Raw genomic sequence first — 22563 nt, 5'->3', positions numbered from 1 at the left:
GTTTCCTCCGAGTCCAATTTCTGCCTTGACAGATCTCGGGAGAGTAAGAGGATGAGGCAGGGAAGCAGCACGGTCCTGCACAAGGGAGGCTGGCCCTTCTCAAAAGGGTAATCCCTGTTTCCAATTGTGCATGGTAAGGATGCTGGCTTGTTGGGGCAACCTTCCTTTATGCAGCTCCCCTGCCACTGCCTCCTCCTCTCCAGAGATCTGTCAAGGCAGAAGTTGGACTCAGAGGAAACTGCTTCCTGCAAACATTCTCCTCTGAGCTTCCACACACAGCAGCTTCATCCTCCATCTCCTGTTCCACCCACCCATTCACCCCTCCATACATCTATCATCTATCCACTTCCCTTCCTTCCTTCCTTCCTTCCTTCCTTCCTTCCTTCCTTCCTTCCTTCCTTCCTTCCTTCCTTCCTTTCCCCCACCCAGGAAGGGACGAGGGGCGGGGGAGAGGATGGCAGCGCAGCTGGTGATCGTGGCTTTCCCATGTGGGGGCAGGGAGCAGAAACCATCCCGGTGAAAGGGAAGTGTTTGCGGGCTTCATGGCCAGTGGGCAAGGCCAGGAGGTGAGTGGCCCATGGAGATGGCGGAGGCACTAATGGCAGGCACGGCGCTGCTGCTGGGGCTCTACACATTGCTCTACTACAACTGGAACATGGTCAGCCTGCAGGGCAAGATCAGCTGCGCATCAGCCCCCGTGCACTCACCGCCTCCTGTGCAGACACCCAGGGGGAGCACCCAGCTCGGCTGGGCCAAGGCCAGGGCCTCTCGCCGTCTCCAGGTGGCCCCATGGACCAGATCTAACCACATTGGGGGGTGGATCTGGCTTGCGGGCCTTGAGTTTGACATGTCTGGATTAGGGAGTAGCTTTTAACATGGATGTTCAGAATAAATTTGAACTATATATTGCATGTGAATTTGACATAAGAAATAAAAGTTAAAATAAGGAACAAAGTAGTCAGTTACAGATATAATGGCTGTGCTCTAATGAAAAGCCTCCTTCAACCGATATCTCAAGATAATTTGCAATTAAAATTCCCAGGATTTTAAGCTAGAATACTATGGCTATGCCGCTGGAATGTATAAAGGTAGCTGGGCAAATATTAAACACATTCAATACCATAAACACCATTCTTCCCCATCCTGTCACTGAGTTGACTGTACAAGTAACTTTTGAGAGAATTGGCCACTTGATAAAATGCAGACAATTGGCTCCATGAACATTTTCAATTCAGTTTTTATAATCCACTCTAGCCAATTCTATTACCTGCCCCAACAAAGCAAAGGAATGCAAGAATCAGAAGAGGGGATCCACTTGCAAAAATTCCAAAGCCAAATTTGAAAAGAGGAGAGAGAAGAACAGCAGCCCAGAAGAGAAAGTTGAGGAGTGTCCATGGTCTTCTGGGAGGTTTAAATTGTTGACCAGGAAATAAGCCTTCTTGATTATACTTCTCTTGTAAGGCATCCTTGAGGAGAGAAAGAAGTTTTGTTTAATGTTCTAATTACTTATGCTTTCTTCTATATATCTGTACATTGGCAAATGTTGCTGATAGAATGACAAGGACAGTTCCCCAAAAAGGAGAGGAAGTGAAGACAAAAGATCTCCCTCCTCTCTCTCTGTCCCAAAGGTGCTTTTTCAAAAGGCAACTGAGCTTCTTCAGTTCTGACTCTCTCTCTCTTTCTCTTTCTCTTTCTCTCTCTCCCCCTCTCCCTCCCTCTGAATTCAATATATATACAAACATTTTGCCACTAGCAGCAATCAAAGCAAACCAAAGCACTGCTCGTTTCCCGGGTTGTTCAGAGTCTCAGACCCTGGGTCTACGGCTGATGTTATGTAATGCCAGGTCAGTGGTAAATAAAGCCCCCCTCATTCATGATCTTATTTCAGAGGGGGGTGCTGACCTGGCAGGGATTATGGAGACCTGGTTAGGCCAGGAGGGAGGAGTTTCCCTTGTGGAAATGTGCCCGCCAGATTTCCGTGCATTCCATCAGCCAAGGACTCAGGGAAGGGGTGGGGGAGTGGCAGCAATCATTAGAGAAAGTCTTTGCCCGAGGGAGGCCACTGTTCCTCAGATAGCCGGATGTGAGTCCCTCCTTGTGAAGTGGGGTCGGGGGATTCAGATGGGCCTACTGATTGCGTACCTGGCTCCCTGCCACGTAACAGCGGTCCTGCCTGAGCTGCTCGACATTATAGCCAGGGTGGCGGTGGAAACCCCCAGACTTATTGTTATGGGGGATTTTAACCTGCCATCCACTAGTAAGATGTCGGAGACGGCTCGGGAGTTCATGGCTTCCATGACGGCCATGGACCTGACCCAGGTAGTTCAAGGCCCCACCCACTTGGGGAATCACACTCTGGACTTGATTTTTGTCTCTGATCAGTGGCTGAATGATCTAAGAATAGGGGATATAGACATCAAGCCCTTGTCATGGTCTGATCATTCTCTCCTTCACATGGACTTTCAAGTCACTTCCACCCACCGCAGGGAGACGGAACCAACCAAATGGTTCCATCCCAGGCGCCTGATGGACCCCGAAAGGTTCCTGATGGAGCTTGGGCCATTTCCTGAGACTCTGGCGTGCGACTCGACTGAGGACCTGGTGGTCACCTGGGACAGGGCGGCTACTGGGGCCTTGGACCGCGTCGTGCCTTTGCGGCCTCTGACCCGATGCCGATCTCGTCTAGCTCCTTGGTTTTCCGAGGAGCTGAGAGAGATGAAGCGTCGGAAAAGACGCCTGGAGAGCGATTGGAGGACAAGCCGATCTGAATCTGACCGAACACAGGTGAGATCTTATATTAAGACCTACCTAGTGGCGATAAGAGCGGCGAAGTCTAGCTACTTCTCCGCTCTTATTGCATCTGCAGAGAACCGCCCAGCCGCGCTGTTTAGGGTGACCCGCTCCCTACTTCAGGTGGGGGTACGGGAAGATCCCTTAAAGGGTCGAGCTGAGGATTTTGTACAATTCCTGCATGAAAAAGTTGCTCAGATTCGGGAAGGCCTGGACTCCGATTGGGTAGATCCAGGGGAGGAGACGGGGGCAGGTCTTGAGAGCGTTATCTGGGAAGAGTTTGACTCTGTGACTCCTGAGGACGTGGACAGGATTCTGGGCAAGCTTAACGCTGCCACATGTTTATTGGACCCGTGTCCCTCCTGGTTGGTACTGGCCTCCCGGGAGGTTACACGAGGCTGGCTCCAGGGGATTATAAATGCTTCTCTGAGTGAGGGTGTCTTTCCCGCCGCCTTGAAAGAGGCGGTTGTGAAGCCCCTCCTCAAGAAGCCTTCCCTGGACCTGGCTATATTACCAAATTATTGTCCAGTCTCCAACCTTCGCTTTGTTGCGAAGGTTGTTGAGAGTGTAGTGGTGCGACAACTACCCCGATACCTGGATGAGGTTGTCTATCTGGATCCATTCCAGTTGGGCTTCAGGTCACGATACAGCACAGAAACGGCATTGGTCGCGTTGGTGGATGATCTCTGGAGGGCTCGGGACAGAGGTTGCTCCTCTATCCTGGTCCTATTAAATCTCTCAGCGGCTTTTGATACCATCGACCATGGTATCTTACTGCACCGGCTGGAGGGGTTAGGAATAGGGGGCACCGTGTTTCGGTGGTTCTCCTCCTTCCTCTCTGACCGTTCGCAGTTTGTGTTGGCAGGGGGGCAGAGGTCGACCTCGAGGCATCTTATTTGTGGGGTGCCGCAAGGGTCAGTCCTCTCACCCCTTCTGTTCAACATTTATGTAAAATCACTAGGCGAGATCATCCGTGGTTTCGGGGTGAGTGTTCTGATGCTGATGACACACAGCTATACATCTCCACCCCAGACCACCCCAATGATGCCCTTGCTGTGATGTCCCGTTGCCTGGAGGCTGTGCGGATCTGGATGGGGAGAAACAAGCTCAGACTCAACCCCTCCAAGACCGAGTGGCTGTGGCTTCCGGCGTCCCGGTATAGTCAGCTGGTACCATCACTGACAATAGGGGATGAGATCTTGCTCCCCACAGAGAGGGCCCGCAACTTGGGTGTCCTCCTGGATTCACGGCTATCTTTAGAAGATCATTTGACGGCCGTGGCCAGGGGTGCCTTTTATCAGGTTCGCCTGATCCGCCAGTTGCGTCCCTTTCTGGATCGGGACGCCTTGCGCACGGTCACTCATGCCCTAGTTACCTCCCGTATGGACTACTGTAATGCTCTCTACATGGGGCTCCCCTTGAAAAGCACCCGGAGGCTCCAATTGGTCCAGAACGTAGCCGCGCGGGTGATTATGGGCGCAGCTCGTTACGCCCATGTAACACCTCTCCTACGCGAGCTGCACTGGCTCCCGGTGGTCTTCCGGGTGCAATTCAAGGTGTTAGTTATCACCTTTAAAGCGCTCCATGGCTTAGGACCTGGGTACCTACGAGACCATCTTTTGCCACCAATAGCCTCCCACCGACCAGTTCGTTCTCACAGGGAGGGACTACTCAGGGTACCGTCAGTCAAATTATGTCGACTGGCGACTCCCAGGAGGAGGGCCTTCTCTGTGAGGGCTCCAACCCTTTGGAATGAACTGCCCCCAGAGATACGGAATATCCCTGATCTCCGTGCTTTCCGCCGTGCCCTCAAGACCCTGATGTTCCAACAGGCGGGGCTAAACATATGAACATGTGAATGATTTTTTAAATGTTATCTAATTCTGGGTTTTATTTAATTGACCAAACTAAGTAATAATTTTAATTAGCAATTTTATGATGTTTGTGTGTCTATATTTTTCTTGACTGTACACCACCTTGAGTCCTACGGGAGAAAGGCGGTATAGAAATATAATAAATAAATAAATAAATAAATAAATAAATAAATAAATAAATAAATAAATAAATAAATAAATAAACAAATAAATAAATAAATAATTTCAGGAAGTCTAGACAAGGAGAATGAAAATTCAACACACAGGACAGCACCCATTCAAATATGTTTGATCATCATTCTCTAACACTTTTCTACTTAAAACTGAAGATAAACTGTCCCAAATTAGATATAGACTCAGATACTGAAGCATCAAAAAAGAAGAAAAGAAAAAGGTGCAATTCCAGCTTTTAAAATTTATTTTAAAGCTAACAGTAGTCATTGGGAAAAATCAGGTTAGGAGCATGGTTCTAAGGAAATACACAGATATGATAGCAGGACAATTTTATTAACTCTAATAACTTCAAAAATAATTATGTAAGATCTTTATTACAGAGCTCTCCCATTGCACTTTAAAAGAGAAAAAATGCTTGGAGTTATCAATACTGTTTATTCTAAAATAATTGTTCTATTAGCACATAGCTCTGCAAGTTTTTAAATGCAAAAAACTCATTTATGCAAACAACCCATAAGCCATGCTGGCACAGTGGTTAAAATGCCGTACTGCAGGCTATTTCTGTTGACTGCTGGCTACCAGTTCAACTCACATAGGCTCAAGACTCCGCTTCCATCTTTCCAAGGTTGGTAAAATGAGAACCCAGATTGTTGGGGGGCTATATGCTGACTCTGTAAACCGCTTAGAGACGGCTGTAAAGCACTGTGAAGCAGTATAAGTCTAAGTGCAAATGCTATTGCTATTTACCTTTTCCTGATAAAGTGTATGAAGCCACTTCGCTGCTTCTTTTTCATCCAAAGGGATATCTTCTAAAGGAAACCTCCTAGGTTATAGAAAAAAGGTTCAATACAATTTTTTATTAGAATGACAATAATTATAATATGAAAATATCATCAGAATTAAAAGACGTTAACATTGTTCTCTCCTTACCAGACCTCTATATCCTATAAAAATGCATTTTATGAATGTACCCTTGCATTGTAAATAGGCAGAACATGTGACATATGAAAAATGTAGCAGTAATTCAATATAGCCATCACTTAGATTGCACTTAAGAGTATATATTATCTTTTTTCTCAGTCTTAGGGGTATCTTCAAAATAAAAAAAAATGTTTTTGCAGATAGGCAAAATGCCATTCTTACACTCTTGAGCAATAACTGTAAAATCTGAAACAATGGCTTAACCTCAGAAATTCTCATTTCAAAAATTAAAATCAGTGAATTATATTTACTGAATTGATGAAGTAATGTTTTATATCTCCTATGCCAGAGGTGTCAAACTCGCAGTCCGTGGGCTGGTTGCATCACGCGCTGGCCCCACCCCACCCAGTTTAGCGAAGGGGGGAAAAGTCCCAATACATCACGTGATGCTGCCATGACAACGCGAGTTTGACACCCCTGTCATATGCCAAGAACCTATCTCCCCTGATTTGACCGACAGTCTAACATCAAAAGATGAAATGCCATGGCTACAAGACTGAGCTCTAAACATCGTTTAAATCTTGTCTTTACCATGAATTCTTGCACAAGAGAAGCATCAAATAAGAGCAATTTGCATAACAAAGAACCCGAACAATGAAGTAATCTGGGATATCGCCCTCCCAAATGTGTTTAGGTGAACTTCCAATCATTGCATGTGGTCTTGCGCTTGAAATGCTCCTGGCAGAGTGGCCCTATGGAGTGAAACGGAGTTACCATTTTGCTAAATTTTCTGCACAGCCTATGTAAGATTTTATGTATCAAATTAACCTTACAAAAATTTACTTAGGCTGCAACCCTATGCATACTTACCTGGGAATAAAACCCTCTGAACACAATGGAACTTACTACTGGGTAAACATATATAGGATTGCACTGTTTATTCATAGTTATGTAGAAAGTTGCTGAAAGGTTGTACAAGTCTGAGCACGGCCATCCATTGAATATTTTGCTTGTAGAATATCCACACTGAACCTAAATGGCTACAAAAGTGGCATACATCTGTAACCTTCAGTACGATATACGGCTATACTATTAGTTTTCCCTTGTTGGACAATACTGATCCTATTCCTACTCTCTGCATAGATCTCTCTAAATTATCTGCCAGTGTAAACTGCATGGTCACATCCTGCAATAAATTTGCCACTAGAGGGAGCCAATAGCAAAGATCATATAAGGAACAATTTTCTTATCTGAAGCCAATCCTGAACATGGAAAAAAGCATTTGTCTCATGCAGAAATGTAAAATGTGTTTTCTGTAAAATGTATTGCATTGATTTAAATTCCTCCAGTCTACGGCAGCACAGACAACATCTGTTAGATCCGTGATGGCATGCATGCCAGAGGTGGCACGCAGAGCCCTCTCTGTGAGCACACATGCCATCACCAGCTGGTCTTCGCAGGCACCAGAGTGTCAGAAAGTGGCCTGAAAAATGGCCAAAAACAACCAGAAAACGCCCCAAAAATGACCTGAAAACGGCTGGGAAAATGGCCTGAAAACAGCCCATATAATGGCCTGAAAACGTTTGAAAAACAGCCTGAAAATGTCTGGGTTATAATTATTTACTGCTTATTAGACTAGAAGATGAAGAAGTAAAAGAAACGATAGCATGGGCAAAGAATTTTGGATACACCATAGAATTGGAGAAATGGCAACAACTTTGGGAAAGAAACTACTAATTAACAATGGCAACAGCCTATAAAGAAAACTTGTATAAGATATTTTATAGATGGCATATGCCACCAGAAAGATTAGCTAAGATGTTTAAAGATAAATCAGATAAGTGTTGGAAATGTCACCAGTTGCCGGGATCATACTATCATATGTGGTGGTTGTGTAAAGAAACAAAACAATATTGGGTGAAAATACAAACATGATTAGAGGAAATGTTGCAGCAACATATAGAGTTAAAATGAGAGATATTCTTATTGGGAATTGTACCAGAGAAATATAGTAAAGAAGATACATATTTGATTATTCATATAATAACAGCAGCTAGAATTGTATTTGCACAAAACTGGAAAGCAGATAAAATCCCGTTGGAAGGAGAAATTATAAAGAACATTTTAGAATGTGCAGAAATGAATAGATTAACATTGAGAATAAAAGATAAAGAGAGTCGATGTATTTCAAGACATGGGATAAATTTTATGATTGGTTAGAAAAGAAATATGAATAAGGATAGAGAAATAAAATAGATAGAGAATAGATGGGAGAAAACAATTAGAAAAATAGATACCCAGATGATGTCAAGTAAAAGGAGAAAGGGGGTGGGGTGGGGTGGTGTAAAAGGGAAAAAAGTGAAATATTATAAAAATGTACGCAAATGAAGAAATAAAAATAATAATTGAATAAGAAATTGAAATGAGAGTAAAGATAATTAGAAAATCGGGGCTGCTTGAATACCACTTTAGATTGAACTGAAAAGGGAAACAACAGGAGAGAGGGGAAGGAGTAGAGAGAGTGGGGGAAGAGAAGGGGAAGTAGGAAAGAGAAGGAGAGAAAGAACAAAGGAAGTAGGAGAAGAGAGAGGAAGGAAGAGAAGGGGAGGAGAAGAAGAAAGATTGGAGTAAAGGTAAAGGGTAAAAGAGCAGTCCCAAAAAAGTAAAAATTAAAGTTAAAAGAAAAGATGAATGAAAAATGATGGAAATGACTGTACATGTAACAGTACAGTACATGTGTTTATAAGAAATAAAAAAAAAACGGCAGGGTAAACAGCCCAAAGAATGTCCTGAAAAATGTCCTGAAAACAACCCAAAAAACAGCCTGAAAAACGACCAAAAAACAGGCATGCACGCACTGGCCAGTTGGTTTTTGGGCTTCCGGCACATGCACGTGCATGCATGTTCCGGTTTTGGCACTTGGTGCCAAAAAGGTTCGCCATCACTGTGCATCTCATTCAAATGAATTCAAAGACTTAACTTACTGCTTTCTTAAAAATAGAAAGAAAGAATGGAGGCCGAGTATGGTTGCAAAGGAGTGTATTCTACAGATTGGGAACAGCACCAAAGAAGGCCTCTTCCATTTTCCAAGATGTTTATTTTATATTTTTGAAGTTTTGAAAGTTAGGGACCATAATGAATTTCATACTAAACCTGAAGTCAAGTGAAATAACAGAGAGTAAATTACCACATTTTAAAGAAATTGACTTTCTTAGATCCATATATTTGCTTCTGTCCACTAATAGTCATAGTAAAATAAGTCTCTTCTAAACTAAGTCTGAAAAGCTAAAGATGGGAAAGTATAGAGGTGTGGGTGGCTGTTTTATTGCAATAATTGGACACAGTGACAGCTCTCAGTTGCAAACCATGCTCACACACTCACCTGACACACATATCTGCTTCATATTTCTTTCCATAAAGAATTCCTAATAAGGATGGGTTTTTATTTCCTCTGAAGTTTAATGTTACATCATACACTGCTGAAACTAACACAAGAAAGATAACATTATTGACTCAATATTCAAATAGTTGGAACTCAACAGTTATTAATTATATTAAAAGGCAAACAAACATATGTATTAGGACTATTATATCTATATTTCAGAATAATGGCTGCTAGTGGCAGCAAAGAGTTTTATTGGTCATGCAGATTTTTGCAATCCAGCTGTGGTAGCTCTAGAATTACATCCGTGGGTATACCTGAATCTGGAAGCCGACCATTCTCTAAATGTAGGGTGGACAGATTGTGTCAGACAGATTATGCAAAATCTTGATGATGCAATCATTTCAACAAAAGATTAGTGTTATGATTATAGAGTCTAGAGTATCTACAATGTAATAACTTACTTATTTGTTCCTGTTCTTTTACTAGGTTCGGATAATATCAAACCCACATCTGTTTACAAAAAGAAGACTGAAAGCCATGGTCTGAAGGTAATTTCAAACTTTTATTTGGATGCAGACTATAGAGTAATCCTTGACCTATGACCATTTGTTCAGTGACCAAAATTATGACAGCACTGAAGAATGTTGATTATTATTGTTGGCCCTCAGAGTTCCAGCCCGACACAATAAGTCCATGATGATGTCCCTATAACCCCATGATGACATGATTATGGGCATCTGGCAATTAGTTCACACTTACAGCCGGTTGCAGTGCTCCATGACCACATGATTACCATTTGCAACCTTCCTTGCCGGCTTCCTCAGATAGTCAATAGGAAAGTCAGCAGGTAATGTTGCAAGTTGCTGGGGTAAGTCTCCCCCACCTGTGCATCTACTATGTGTGTGTATGTGTACAGTCAATAATTAGTCCATAAAATCCACTACATATGTAAAACAAACTGAGATTAATTAGATAAGCATATCAATCAAACTGGAGCACATTTTACATAATATTTGATAGAATTTGGTCAGAATCATTTGAGTCCAAAAGCAAAAGTTGTAAATAAAAATGATCTAAATGACCAGGAAATTTAATTAAATGTGAAGTTAACAACTCATGGTCGATATTAGCATAAATCAAACTGAATAGTAAGATGCATGTGGTGGTTTCAATGGCTGCTATGGGGCCAACAGAGCCAGTTCTTAAACATTTAGCAGCACCTCACTGGTTAAAGGCCCTCCTAAGTTTGGGGATGGTAATTTGATTTGAATATGTAGCAGGTCTAAAAGGGATGTGAAACCTGTTTAAAAATAAAGTCTTTTGGGAGATACATCAAATGTCATTTAAAATCAATGTCCTTAAGAATGTTTAATAGCTTCTATTGTATGCTTATACCTTAGCAAGAAAGGAAACCATAGAGATTCCAGTTTCTCATGTATTGCTTTGGCCTCAAATAAAACCAAATCAAAAAGCACTTGGGGTGGGTGTTAGGAAAAAAAATACTTTAACACAATATGTTGAAATGTGTATTCAAACATTGCATTCGGACTTACTGACGTCAACCTGTCTTTACTTTTTAATGTAAAAGACTAATGTAAAATAATATAATTGGTTCTCTATCAGAGAAAAGAAACAGAGTGAATTTCTAAACTGATCCACAGTGCTCCCTTAATGCTGCTGGCTGGAAGAATGTAGTTAAACATTTAACCCATCTGTAGTATTTAGCCAGCCATATTTCCTATTTAACACCTTTACTTACCTATGTGGTATAACATGAACCTATATCTCACATGTGTGCTGCAAGTGCAAATTAGGCAATGTTTGAACACCAGCCAGCTTAGAAAACTAGCTTAGAAACGTAAAATGCCAAGTAGAATTATTAATTTCTCTGAATTAAAAAATAAAACTAATCGAAGTATTGAGATTTATTTATATTATCAGTTCACCATTTAAATACTAAACATTGTATCAATACAGATACTGCATGTTGAAAAATTTAATGACTATCACAACAATTACGCTAAGAAACATAATATGCATATTCACAAACAGTATAAGTGAGGCCAAGGTACCTGTTCCCCTGAGACATTGGACAGCAGTTGTAAAACCTTTGGTTCTGGGCAACAAGTGATATTTGAGTTTAGGCAATCCTTTGGATTCAGCCACTTCCATACTGATACGATGCTTAGTTTCTGTAAATCGAGTTCCTTCACAGTATAATAGAAACTGTATCACAGAAGTGGGGTGGGTGGAGAAATTTTGCATTACAGTACTGTTAAATTGTTTTAAGAAAGTTTTAGGGCAGTGGTTCTCAACCTTCCTAATGCCGCGACCCTTTAATACAGTTCCTCATGTTGTGGTGACCCCAACCAGGGGTGGGTTCTATTTTTTTTTTCTACCGGTTCTGTGGGCGTGGCTTATTTTGTGGGCATGGTTTGGAGGTCATGTGACTGGGTGGGCGTGGCTAGCTGGTCATGTGACCGGGTAGCCATGGCTATGTGTATAGAGACTACTCAGAGGGCTGAAAAAAGTCATTTCTGACAGGTCCTCGCACTTTTGACTGGTCCTCACACTTATGACCATCCACACATTTATGCCCGTGCAGCATTCTTAACAACCATGTCACTCATTTCACAACTGCTTCTCTTCACCATGGTGTTAAGATAGGGCAAAAACGTAAAATGTGAGGACAGTCGTAAGTTCGAGGACTGGTCAAAAGTGCGAGGACCAGTCAGAAATAACTTTTTCAGCCCTCTGAGTAGTCCATATGCATAAAAGGATACAGCAATAGAGAGGGATGAAGGAAGGGAAGGGAAATTAGAGTAGGAGTGAGGGTAAGAGAAGGAGGAAGAGAGGAGGAGAAGGAGAAAGGAAGAGGAAGTAGGGAGGAGAAGAAGAGGGGGAGGAAGAGAAAGTAAGAAGGAAAGAAAAGAGAGAGGTGGTAGGTTTGAGGAGAAAGATTGCTGTACAATAAAAAAGATGAAAGGGAAGAAAGCCAACCCCAAACAAATATAAAGATATTAAGATAAAGAATGAATTGTTAAACTTTAAAGAATAAAAGAGAACAAATATGAATAAATAACAATAATTAGAAACACACATACAAATATACAATGTATTTTCTTTGAACTGAGTATTTGGCCGGTTCACAAATTTAAACAGTGTTTAGTCATTTCAATTAAATTTACAATTTCTATATTTCCTTTTTGCCATATTTATTCCTCATCTATTTTTGTAAAAAACCAATATTACCCTTCATCCTCATCTCTAATCTTAATCAAATTCAATTTTTCCCTTCTATTCTATATTATACCCCTTCCCATTGTCATCTATTTTTATATCCATCCTCACTGGTTAATTATGTAATATTACAGTTGTTTAATATAAATTCAACATTTTAATATAAATCAATTAGTTATATAACTACCTTTTTAATATATTAATCAATATGAACATGAATATTCCAATTATTTCCATGCAATCCAATTTCTTACAAATCAATTAATTATATTTACCAATAATAATAAACCAAATAATTTCCCCCATATATTCCTCCAAACCACAACTTAACCATTTCTGCTTTCAACACAATATACAATTAATAGTATCTCAATTATTACAATTCCCTAGTTAAATAGAGCTTTTTTTCTTTTGTGTTTTAAAATCTTGAACTCCTCTTTTGCCCTAAATTTCCCATTGTTTGCACCTACCTTTTATGGTGAGGAAAAAGAAATCTGCTGCCTGATTTTCCAATGTTGCAGCAAACAGCAAAGCCAACAGCCTGTTTTACTTTCAGTTTCGTTTTGAGCTTGGTTTGCACAGGGAGAAAAAAAAATCTGCTGCAGCAATTTAGCAAGCGGCAGAGCCTTGAGCAAAACAGCTGAGAGCAAATCGGCTGAGAGTCGGGAGCCAATCTAATCAAGGGCTAATTAGCCTATGCTGAAGCTCCGCGGGCCAATAAAATTACAAAAAAACACCGAACCATTTGTTAAATTGCTGGCTCGCCCGCCCCTCGCCCACCACTATTTATTGGCAATAAATAGTGGTGCGGAGGGGCAGGGCAAGCCAGCAATTTAACAAACGATTCGGCCGAACCCCCTAGAACCGGCAGAATCCCACCACTGGCTATAGGGCGGCCCTTTGAAGCCCCGCGGCAAGAATTTAAACAGTTTTTTTTCCCTCTAGCCATCAGCTGGGACTCAGGAGGCAGCAATAGATTGGGGGTGGGTGGGGTAAGCGAATGGGCGGCGATCCAACAGAGCAGAGAGTGAGGGTGAGTGAAGGCGTGGGGGGGCGAGAGAGGGCTTTGGCGACCCCTGTGAAATGGCCGTTCGACCCTCAAAGGGGTCGCGACCCTCAGGTTGAGAACCGCTGTTTTAGGGCATGAAGACAACTAAAATAAATCTGGGTTTAAATCTGGGTCCAAAGTCTTTTGCCTTAGAATAAAGATTAGAGAACATTCATAGCCTATAGCCTTTTGCCCTAAAAGCTTCTACTTGGAAAAAAAACAACATTCTGCTGCAAATATTTCTGCAGATTAAAAGTTTCTCAATTTTGGCAATTTCCAAGTTGTGTAGACTTCATCTTCCAGAATTTCCCAGCCAGCATACTGGCTAGGGAACTCTGGTAATTAAAGCCCACATACCTTGAAATTGCTACAGTTGAGGAACACTGCTGTGGATGATGAAGGCTTCTCAACATTCTCATCTCATCTCCAGAGCTCCCCTTATTACTAGAAATCTACCTTCATTAAACTATCATTCCCAAAACCAGCAGCAATGTAGCAGCAGTTTGTCCCAAACATACATTTTGGAATCAGAACATAAACTTGCTCGCTGCAGTGTTCTTTCAAAGCCAACAATCCCTGCAATAATATTTTATTGCTCAAAATCACTATATTATTCCTAAATTAGTGCTACCATCACTGGGCTGTGTTGCAACAGTTCAAATGAGAATTTCATGATAGCAAAGTTTTGGGCTATGGTTGTCTGATTTTTCCAACCCATATATGAAATATATGTCCCAGCTCCTGTTGTTGAGTTAGATATTCTGAAGCAGGGTTCTGCTTGGGTTGCCCTGAAGCCAGAAGCCTTCCTGTGAATAGGGTCCCCATTTAGACAGGGGCCCCAAATAGCACAGAAATTATCTGTATTAAAAGAAAGGACAGTACAAGCTTGAATCTCTGAAAGCCATGGAGATGGTTTGGCCAAAGATGGCCCTATTGCTCTTTTTAGAGTGCTTTTATTGCACTCTAAAAGTGCACTTATTGTACAAATAAGTGATAGCTTGCTTCAGTTATGACTGATCTGCATATACGTTACATCTGTCTGTAAATGATTAAAGACTGAATATAATGATACATCCTGTAAAAGCTTTGGATTTAATTTAATAATATTATACATCTATGTATGATGGGAAAAACAGATTGTGTACTGTATATGACCAATGTTACATCTTATGAAAACACGGTACACATATCTATACAAATCAATATTTTTCACCATCCTATTAAAAGAGTTGATGTGCAGAACTTCACTTACCCACATATACTCGGGATAATCGGCTAGACGTTTCAGCCCTTCCATAACAGTGTCTCTATCTTCTTCCCATTTTCTTTTGCAAAAAACGATCTCTAAGAAGTACCATGTCCAGCCAATTATGGGCACAAACAATAGTTCTTTCTTTGCAAGAACTTTTGAACTCTAAAATACACACAAACATTGTTTATTCATCTGAAATATATCATTGGCAAATTCAACTCCTTTCAAATGTGTTCTGAAATAGCCTAAATAATTTCTCTAAAATTATCTATTTCCTGTCCAAAAGCCTGTGGTGTAGGTCAGGTTGAGCTAATTGATTTATTTATTGGTTTGATTTATATGCCACCCTTCTCTGGAGACTCAGGACAGCTTACAATGCGTTAAGCAATAGCCTTCATACTTTTGTATATACCTGTTTAGTAGGGCTTTTGGCCACCCCAAGCGGTGTTCTTTTTTTTTTTTTTTAATACAAAGTCAGCATATTGCCCCAACAATCCGGGTCCTCATTTTACCTACCTCGGAAGGATGGAAGGCTGAGTCAACCTTGAGCCTGGTAAGATTTGAACTCGCAGTAATTGCAGGCAACTGGCAGCTAAGTGCTACTTAACAGCACTTTAGTCCGCTGCTCCACCAAGGCTCCAAATAACTATCGCAAGAGCACCCAACAAATTCATAACAAAGTGTGACTTGAAAATTGTGCTTCCCTAACTAAACTACATTGAACTACATACAATTTCTTAGATTCGATTTATTTTAATTTAATTCAATAAATTAGCACAAAATAAATACATCTAATCTAAGAGTTTCCTACTCTTGGATTTGAAAAGGAAAAACACAAAATGTCAAATTCCCCAATTCCAAAGAACAAAACCATACGTTAAGACTACTCACCCCTAACACACCAAACCGTTCTGTCATGGTCCAGCCACACAGAAAATCTATTTCAAAGTTGTGGTTGAGAATGATGATGACGTGTTCTTTTCCAAACTTATCAATTGTGTCCTGGTCTGAGAATAAAGTGCATTCTGTTCCAGACCACCATTCCAACAACATCACTAACTCTAGATCACGGGAGGAAAAAAAAATCAAGAATATTAGGTATGACAAAGCCTATATTCCAACTTGGTCTTTGCTTGGTTAGTAGATACTAATTCTACAATTGCATTACTTACAGAAGACAGAAGAAAGCAATATGTAATCTACAAATCCTGATTTATCATTGTACAGATGCAAGTGCATATTTTAAAATAGCAAGTTTTCTAAAGTTCAGCAATGCTTGGAAATTTTAATTGAATAAAATTGACAAAGGTTTCCAATACTCTTTAGTCCTAAACAAGAGCATCATTTTTATTAATAGGAAAAATATCATTTTTCAAAAGCTCTTATAACATCAGAGAGGCATAACGCTGCCAACCTGCCAGCTATTAAACCCAGTTAAATCCATTCTGGCTTTTGCATAGGACTATACTTTTATTCTATTCTTCTTTCTTTCCATTCTGCAGCAAAATTTTATTCTCTTGACATTTTTTACTAACACAATATAACTTGCAGCAAAAATGAGAAGCAAAACTGAAATACTGACTTCCCTAGAAGAAAATAATGTGTGTGTGTTTTAGTCTGCTTAATCATAATTCTTACAGTATTTTTCCAGTATTAAACATTGGTCATTGTTGGTTGAAAATTGAATAAATGGTACATTATGTTCTACAAGAATTAGCCAGTAGCCCGAGAGTGTTTTTAATAGAGTACAATTAAGGTACACTGTTAATAAGTTCAACCTTTAAGCTTCTTCATTTTAATACTTTGTTTAAATATTAATAGGTTTAGCTTTGTTCAATCTGCTGATTGGCAAGCCTAAAACAGAATTATTTAATTGTCTGCCTAGGCAAAGTTTTTTGTTCTCAGTGCTATGGATCTCAAAAGCCATGAAACAGGACTTTAACACTGCTTTAACTGATTATTTCTTAAAGGTATTATGATTGCCTTCTTTTAAAATTTGAGTTGAAATGGATACAGCCCACTGGTTCCTACTTCAGTGAGATATCCTGTAGGGCATTTCTTTACTGCCTTTTTTCTATTTGTTTGGGTGATTTAGGGGTGGGGAATTTGTGGTAGGTGGGAGTGTGTTTGGGGATTATGTGTGTTGGACCTGGTCTTTGGGTGTTAAGTGAATTTCGTTGTATGGGTATATTGTGTATACACGTACAATGACAATAAAGTTATTGTTGTTGTTGTTGTTGTTGTTGTTATTTATTCATTTATTTGGAAGTTTGGATCTAAAGGAGAAACTTGTACCTTAACTAATACTTGATAACATATAATGAGGTCACTATTAATTACCTCTCCATCTTAATGAACATCTGCAACAAATAGTCATTTTAATTAGCAATTCAGATACACAAAGTAGATTTGCTATTTAAAAAGTGAACAAGAGGGTTAATGTCAGGGTTCCAAGGAACACCCCCAACAAAATAAAGCTCTGAGGCCTGAGGTTCCTCAAAGTTCCAATTTATTAGAGATGTCATGTTGGCACATCTGGGAAAACCTGAATCTGAAAGCTTCCATGTTTCCCCCACCCAGCTAAGAGTTCACAGTCCTGCCCCACACCCACAAGTTCATCACATTGTCCAATCAACTCTTCACACTCCACTGGATACAATCTTAATGCAGTCTGGATCAGATGCAGGCAAAAGTCCTTGAGTATGGAATGTTGTTATGACTAACTTTCTACCGCTCCAACAACAACCCCTCCCAATTTCCCCAGCTAAAATATGTGGCAGTTTAGAAGCAAAAAGAAAATTGTCTTCCAAAACTGAATTTGAGTTTTACCTTACTTGTTTCAACTTCACTTGTTTAAATTTGAAGATACAAATTTATACAAAGTTGTAGTTTGTTCTACATTTTTCAAAATAAGGTCAGGGTAATCAAAACCTTTTAAGCTAGCACTGCAGTACAAATATATTGTAGAAAGACCTGAGATAGGCACCGGGGGAGGTCAAGGTTGAGGGACAAGTGGTGTCACAATTAAATTGTTTCTTGGATAAACTAGTTAAATATATTCCAATTCAACAGCAGTTTTGTTTTCAGCATATTGAAAAAGCGTACTGCAAAAAAGTTCTGTTTTCTCAACATTTTTCAAATAAAGAAATGAAAGGCATAGGAGTCGTCAAAAAGGTTTTAAACTATTTTTTTTATCAAGTTTTTTTTTTTTTACAAACATATCAATGCGTGAACAGTATGGCCTCTGAGTGTCATGCATTTTAGTACAAATAAAATAATATTCATCATATTTACTATGTTTGACAAGCTTATATAGTTCTAGTGATAGTACACATATTTATGTTGTTATAATTTTTCATTATTCAGTTATTCAATATTTCAATATGTTTTTATGCCAATAACCATATTCTGAGTGTCATTCCTTTTAATACAAATAAAATATTATCAATCATATTTGTTACATTTAGCAAGCTTATATGGTTCTAATAATAATAAACATTTTTATGTTAAGTTATAATCTTCCATTATTTAGTTATTCAATATTTCAATGTTATTTTTATGACAATCACCATATTATTCAAGCATACTTAATAATGCCATCGTTCAAGTTCTGATTTCCCCTCGTTATTACTTCACCTTATTATATAAAAATGTGCATTCCATTAATCCCCCTCTCTCTAGTTTCCATCCCTATTCTAACTTTTAATTATGCCACTATTATATTTAAAAATATCCCCTTTCTATATTCCCTTTCATTGTCTCTTGACCGCTTTAAAGCTTTAATTGTTTGTTTCTTAGCTTGCCTCCCATATTCCTCTCTTGGATCTTTATCGCTATCTGCTTCCGCATCTTGACCAATCATTTTAAACATTTCTCACTTCTCTGCCATTTTCCATTGTCTAATTTTAAAAATATCTACTCTTGCCCCTTCCTCTCTTCCAAAAAAGTCTTCCTGCAACTCCAGTTCCTTTTTTTAGTTCCCTTAAAATACTCTCCCCTGGGCTTATTTGGTCGTCATTATTGTTTTTGTTTTTATCTCCTTCTTGTCATCTTGTTTTATTTGTTGGTTTGTCTGTTCTATTTTTTCATCTACTCTTTCAATTGGCTCTTCCTAGGTGTCTTGGTCACTTCTTGTCCTTTGTATCATGTTTTCCAGCTCTCCATCTATGCTCTGCATTTTATTCATAATCTCCTTTTATCTTCTTGTCAAAGTATCCTTAATACTTTGAATTTCCGATGCTGTTTCTTCCCAAACTCCACTCATTTCTTGCTGGTGGAGCATCTCATTTAGTTTTATTTTGTCCCTCTTTTTTCCAATAATCCAAAAACCATATATTCAAACCTAAAGTAACTTCTCAAAAAATTCAATATTCATAAAACTTTATATCCCAAAATTGATCAACCTATTCCTCTGGATAGTCCCAAAACTTTTTCCAGAACCTTCATAAGTCCATGTGTAAATTCTTGTGTTGTAGCCTTCAGGGGTCACTTTAATAATAATGTCATTCTTATTCTCACGTTTAAATCTCCAATAGCCAAGTATTTCCAGGATTTTGAGAATGTGTTATGTCTTCCTTTTGTCAGCAGGTGGCACTCTAAGTCAAATTTCAATATTAACCAACCATCCAAAATATAAAGATGTTAGTTTTTAAAGTAAATAGTTCCAGCATTTTAAAATGCCTATCCAAAATAATGTCTGTCAAATTTAGAAATCCAATTTTCTGTATTTTTAAAGATTTTTTTGCCTTTTTGCCTTTGATTCTTTTTCCTTCAATTTTGAAATTCTTCTCAAAATGTTAAATCGCTGCTTTTAAAAATAGCAGTGAGCCTCTCTTTTCCTGGATATTCTTTTGGGGTTGAGTTTTAAATAAAAAGGATTATTGTCACCCAGTTCCAGACACTGTTCACCAATTCCGCTCCAGTACAGTTCTTAGGTATTTCTCAACTGTCCCAGCTTCGTGGCAGCCATATTTAGGCTGCCTCTTCTCCTCGCCTTGGCATAGAGGGAAAAAAGCCCGGGGTTCAGCAGGAGATTTGCGATCTCTCCTGCGACCTCTCAGGGTGCCTCTCCTTAGCTTCACCGCCCCTACAAGGCGGCTTTGGCTCCTATCAGAGCCCACAAACAGGCAGAACTCAGCACAGGGAACATGGAGACCCGTGAGTTTGATATTGCCACAATGTCAGCTGGAAGTCAAAAAGGATTTTAAACTATTGATACAGTAACGTACACAAGATTTTCCAAGTGTTTATCATAGGTTGCTGTAGTTCTTATGGCTGAAGAAGGTGATCCAAAGACCTATATGACTTATTTAAAAATCTGATTTATTTATTTCTTTTTGCAATGAAGTCTGGAAGAAAACAATTACTAGAATAAATACTAAAAATAAACATAGCCAAAAGTTTGGGGGAACTGACACTGACGCAAAAAGGGGAAAGCTAATAAGATAAATGCATTTTCAACTTTTAATAATTTCAGAAAGAAAAATATTTTCTTCTCCAGTGATTACTGAGGATGATAGTGGATGGGATTAAAAGCAGCATAAGAGAAGGAATTTCTGATACTCAGTTGAAAAATCTCCTGAATGGCAACATAAAAGATCTATGCTATCAGGGCAGGCAAACTATTATGTGTGTCGGGGGGAGGGGGGATTGAAAAGGGGTGAGAAAGGAAAGATGCTAACAACTCCACAAGGGATGCTTTAGGTATTGAAAGAGTGGGAATTGTGTGTTCCTTCTCCACCTCCTATTTCCTATTCATCCCATACTTATAACTACAAAGACTTGGAAAATCAGAAAGAGATATTTTGTGTTTAAGTCCATGATCAAATAATTCAGAGACACCACTTCTTGAGATAAGACATAGATAATCCCAGAGGTCTAATACTTGTGTGTGCAAATACATTTCCAAAGCACAATCCTTTATTTTGCTCCAAAAAAGTATCTTCTATAGCAGGGGTGGAGAACTATGGCCCTTTTATGACTTGTGGGCTTCAATTCCCAGAATTCCTGAGCGAGCCATGCAGGCTCAGGAATTCTGGGAGTTAATGTCCACAAGTCATAAAGGGGCCATAGTTCTCCACCTCTGTTCTTCAGTGTGAGAAGAAACCAACAATGTGAATAAGTCACATTTCAAGCTAATGCAAAGAAACTATAGTATACTCACGGCTCCACAATGAATAGGAAAGGCGACAGTTTACTCGTCGATAAAACTGCTTGTTTATAGGCCAGAGGATTAGCGTGCATAGTTGGATGACGTTAATGATGAAGCCACTCACAACAAAGACAAATCCAATCAGGAGGTGAACTATAAATTGGGTCTTCAGAAATGCAAGTTTGCCCATGATAGTCCTTTTAGTAGCGTTTGCAAGGTCCTTCACTCAGAATAACAATCCTACAGAAAAGAAAGAGAAATATTGCTTAGCAAATAAAATGTTTGTAATCTAGGGAGTAAATGGGGAGAGAAAGGAAAAAAGACACAGAGAGCTCTTCTACTTCATGTAGCAGTTTGGGAACCATAAAATACATTTTTGTCACCAGACCAATTCCATTCAGGTTCTCTCTGGCTGTGGATTAAGAATTGGTTAGCACTCTATGTTACAGATTCATTCCCAAGCAATAGTAATAGGCGCTCTTGCTATTAAATGACAACCCAGTTGTAATATAATTTATAGCAAAATGGTTTTCCAAAAGGTCTAGCCTCTGAAGCCACAATATTAAAAGAAATTGCCTATGTATGAACAGGAAAATAAAAATGCCTTGTTTTTATACATGGATCCTGATCTTAAAAGACCTCTGAAACTGTAAGTGTTTCGTATTGGCTCACATTAAAAATATACAGGACTGGCTTAATTTCAAGGACATTTTAGCTTTTGCCCTGCACTGAAATACTAATTTCAGTTCCTTAAAAAGGAATGGACTATCAGCTTTTTTTCCTTAACCCCAGATAGAGGTGTTCCAAGCATACATAGAAAGAGTCTGGCAATATGTACTTTCTACCACAGCCTTCATCTTGTTTTCAGCTCATTAGTGGAGCAGTCTTAAGTTATCCCTGGTTTGTATTCTATTCCAACACCATGCAAGGGCTGTCTCATAGCATGTAAAATCTATTAGGTTTTGTCATACTTGGTAGTGGAGAGAACCCAGATGACAAAAATAACAGAGAAAGAATAGGTCAGCAGAGTTGTGTAGTCAGCCTATTTCATATGAGTGTAGACTTCTTCTGACTCAAGTACAAGTGGATAGCAACTTCTTGGAATAAGGGAAGTAAGGAAAAAATAAGTATAGCCTTAGCACACTTCTTCCCAAGTAACTTTTTTTTCAAAACTAATTGATACCAAAAAAAAAAAATGCTCTCAACCAACAGGAAGGCTTCATATCTTAGTTGTTTAGAACTAAATATAACCTATGTTTGGAATAACATTATGAAACAAGGTAATCCAGTTTTTGAATCAAGAAAAATTAAATCCTGTAAGAGTTTTACCTATTTTTAAACAGACTGGAGTCTGCCCCTCCCAAAAAAGTAGACACATTAATAATTCTGCATTACTTCCACAAAATTCCCTGCTGGTTTTGTTGCAAAAATATGTACATCCCTCTAGAAAGTATACTTTTCTTGGGTTGCAGAAGCCAAAAGAAAGAAGTAACCATTTTATTTGTATCAGGGAGCTAATCCAGTGAGCAGAGCTCCTAACATGTTTAGTTATTCTAGAAATAAGATTTGACATTTCAAATGCTAATACAACATCTCTGCTGTGCCATATTTTTTCATAGGACAGAATCTGTTAGCTTAAAAGTATGAAATAGTATAGTTTATTGAATAGCCCGAAGGCCTTTTCAAACAAAACAGAAAAGAAAAAGGGAAAAAGATAAAACAGTTACA

General features: G+C 39.4%; 1 protein-coding gene across 9 annotated transcripts in view; it reads right to left on the bottom strand.

The window, feature by feature from the left end:
• The window catches only part of AGPAT3 (1-acylglycerol-3-phosphate O-acyltransferase 3), a 136856-nt gene that overhangs the window by 6072 nt on the left and 108221 nt on the right, over positions 1-22563 (bottom strand). For all 9 annotated transcript variants that reach the window (XM_034423901.3, XM_034423898.3, XM_034423899.2 and 6 more), the window contains 7 exons: positions 20848-21075; positions 15576-15745; positions 14685-14846; positions 11217-11370; positions 9142-9244; positions 5586-5661; positions 1268-1466 (listed from right to left, as the gene is read on the bottom strand). In XM_034423901.3, coding sequence (XP_034279792.1) covers positions 1268-1466; positions 5586-5661; positions 9142-9244; positions 11217-11370; positions 14685-14846; positions 15576-15745; positions 20848-21025 — 1042 coding nt within the window. In that variant the 5' untranslated portion in view covers positions 21026-21075. The remainder of the gene's footprint in view (positions 1-1267; positions 1467-5585; positions 5662-9141; positions 9245-11216; positions 11371-14684; positions 14847-15575; positions 15746-20847; positions 21076-22563) is intronic.

The sequence above is a fragment of the Pantherophis guttatus genome, chromosome 5 (assembly GCF_059756535.1).
Source record: "Pantherophis guttatus breed Tessera chromosome 5, ASM5975653v1, whole genome shotgun sequence".
Classification (NCBI taxonomy): Eukaryota; Metazoa; Chordata; class Lepidosauria; order Squamata; family Colubridae; genus Pantherophis; species Pantherophis guttatus.
The sequence above is the reverse complement of the archived record's forward strand: the minus strand, read 5'-3'. Positions and strand labels throughout refer to the sequence as shown.